Source organism: Rhea americana, unplaced genomic scaffold, assembly GCF_003343005.1.
Source record: "Rhea americana isolate MKP2758 unplaced genomic scaffold, rheAme1 scaffold_106, whole genome shotgun sequence".
NCBI classification, from domain to species: domain Eukaryota; kingdom Metazoa; phylum Chordata; class Aves; order Rheiformes; family Rheidae; genus Rhea; species Rhea americana.
In genome coordinates, this window is record NW_028185106.1 from 2,138,308 (window position 1) to 2,139,556 (window position 1,249).

The window sequence follows — 1,249 nt, forward strand, 5'->3', positions numbered from 1 at the left end:
CCCAGTTACCGGGGGGAGCGTTTGGCACGGATTGGAGTTTCTCCCGAGGCCTCCTTCGGCTTTGAGCAGAAACCGCTGTGTCATACTACTGCTGCGAGCGGTGCCGAGGAGCTACCTGCGCGGGCCCCCCTCGTTTCGCCCCCTTTTTGCGTGCGAAAGGCTCGCCGCCGCGGAGCGAGGCTGCGCCGCGCCGGCCGCGGAGCGGGGCGCTGCTGCCCGGGTTATTTCAGCCAAAACGTTCGTAAGCGCCGGGCTGCGGCACTGCTAAGCGCCGGCTAACACCGCGCCCGGCGCGGACAGCCAGGAAGAGGCGAAGAAGGAGGAGGAGGAGGATTACCGAAACGATGGTGACATGCAAATTTCCCCCGAAATTATCATAAGTAAACATTTGAAGCCTGGACTAATAAAATCCCATCTGTGTTACTTCATATCGAGTTAGTAGGGAGCTGTGATAATGAATTTTGTAATATCTCACCAACAGACATCTCAATCAGGCACTAATCCTGTGATTTTAGAGCCGAGCGGAGCGCGGGGAAGCGGCCCGGACACGGGGCGGCCGCGCATCTCCCGCGGCGCCGGGGCGCGCTGCGGCGCCCGGACGGGGTCCCCGGGACGGGCCCGGGCCCTTTTGCAACGCAGCTGCGCGTCCGCGGACGCCGACCGGGCTCCCGGCGGGCGGAGGCTGAGCTTCTTGACGACCTGGGAAAATCGGCACCGCCGTTTTTGCGTCCTTCCGCGGGTGCGGTCGGTCTGTCCGCAGGGGCGGGCGGGGGCTCGGTTTTGACTCGGGGAGAAGTGGCATCGAGCGAAAGTCGTTCGGAAAAGACGCGGCGCACGTAACTTGCTCGCTGCGACGGGGCTCCCGAGAAGCTGGCTTGCTTTTTCATTTGCACTCCCGCAATCTCGAGTTGTTATTATTATTTTTAACCCGATGCCATTAATGTTTTTCAGATAACGGGTAATGGAGTCCAACTGTCGCAAACTTGTGTCAGCCTGTGTTCAGCTAGGTAAGAGACCGCGCTCCCGACGGCTCTTCGCGCAGGCGGGCCAGGGGGGCGCGCAGCGACTGAGCGCCCGCGGGCTGCTCTCTCCGCAGGGGTGCAGCCGGCCGCCGTGGAGTGCCTTTTCTCCAAGGACGCGGAGCTCAAGAAGGGGGAGCTGAGCGAGGCGCCCGAGGGCCGCAAGGAGCCCGCCGGCAGCAAGCTCTTCGGCCGCCAGCACCCCGGCGCCCATGGTAAGCGCCGCACCC

The 1,249-nt window shown here is 63.3% G+C and overlaps 1 protein-coding gene across 1 annotated transcript in view; it reads left to right on the forward strand.

The window, feature by feature from the left end:
* Positions 1-936: 936 nt before the first annotated feature.
* The window catches only part of PITX2 (paired like homeodomain 2), a 10,582-nt gene continuing 10,269 nt past the window's right edge, over positions 937-1,249 (forward strand). The window contains exons 1-2 of the mRNA XM_085309235.1: positions 937-1,007; positions 1,097-1,234. Of these exons, the coding sequence (XP_085165361.1) occupies positions 962-1,007; positions 1,097-1,234 (184 nt within the window). The 5' untranslated portion in view covers positions 937-961. The remainder of the gene's footprint in view (positions 1,008-1,096; positions 1,235-1,249) is intronic.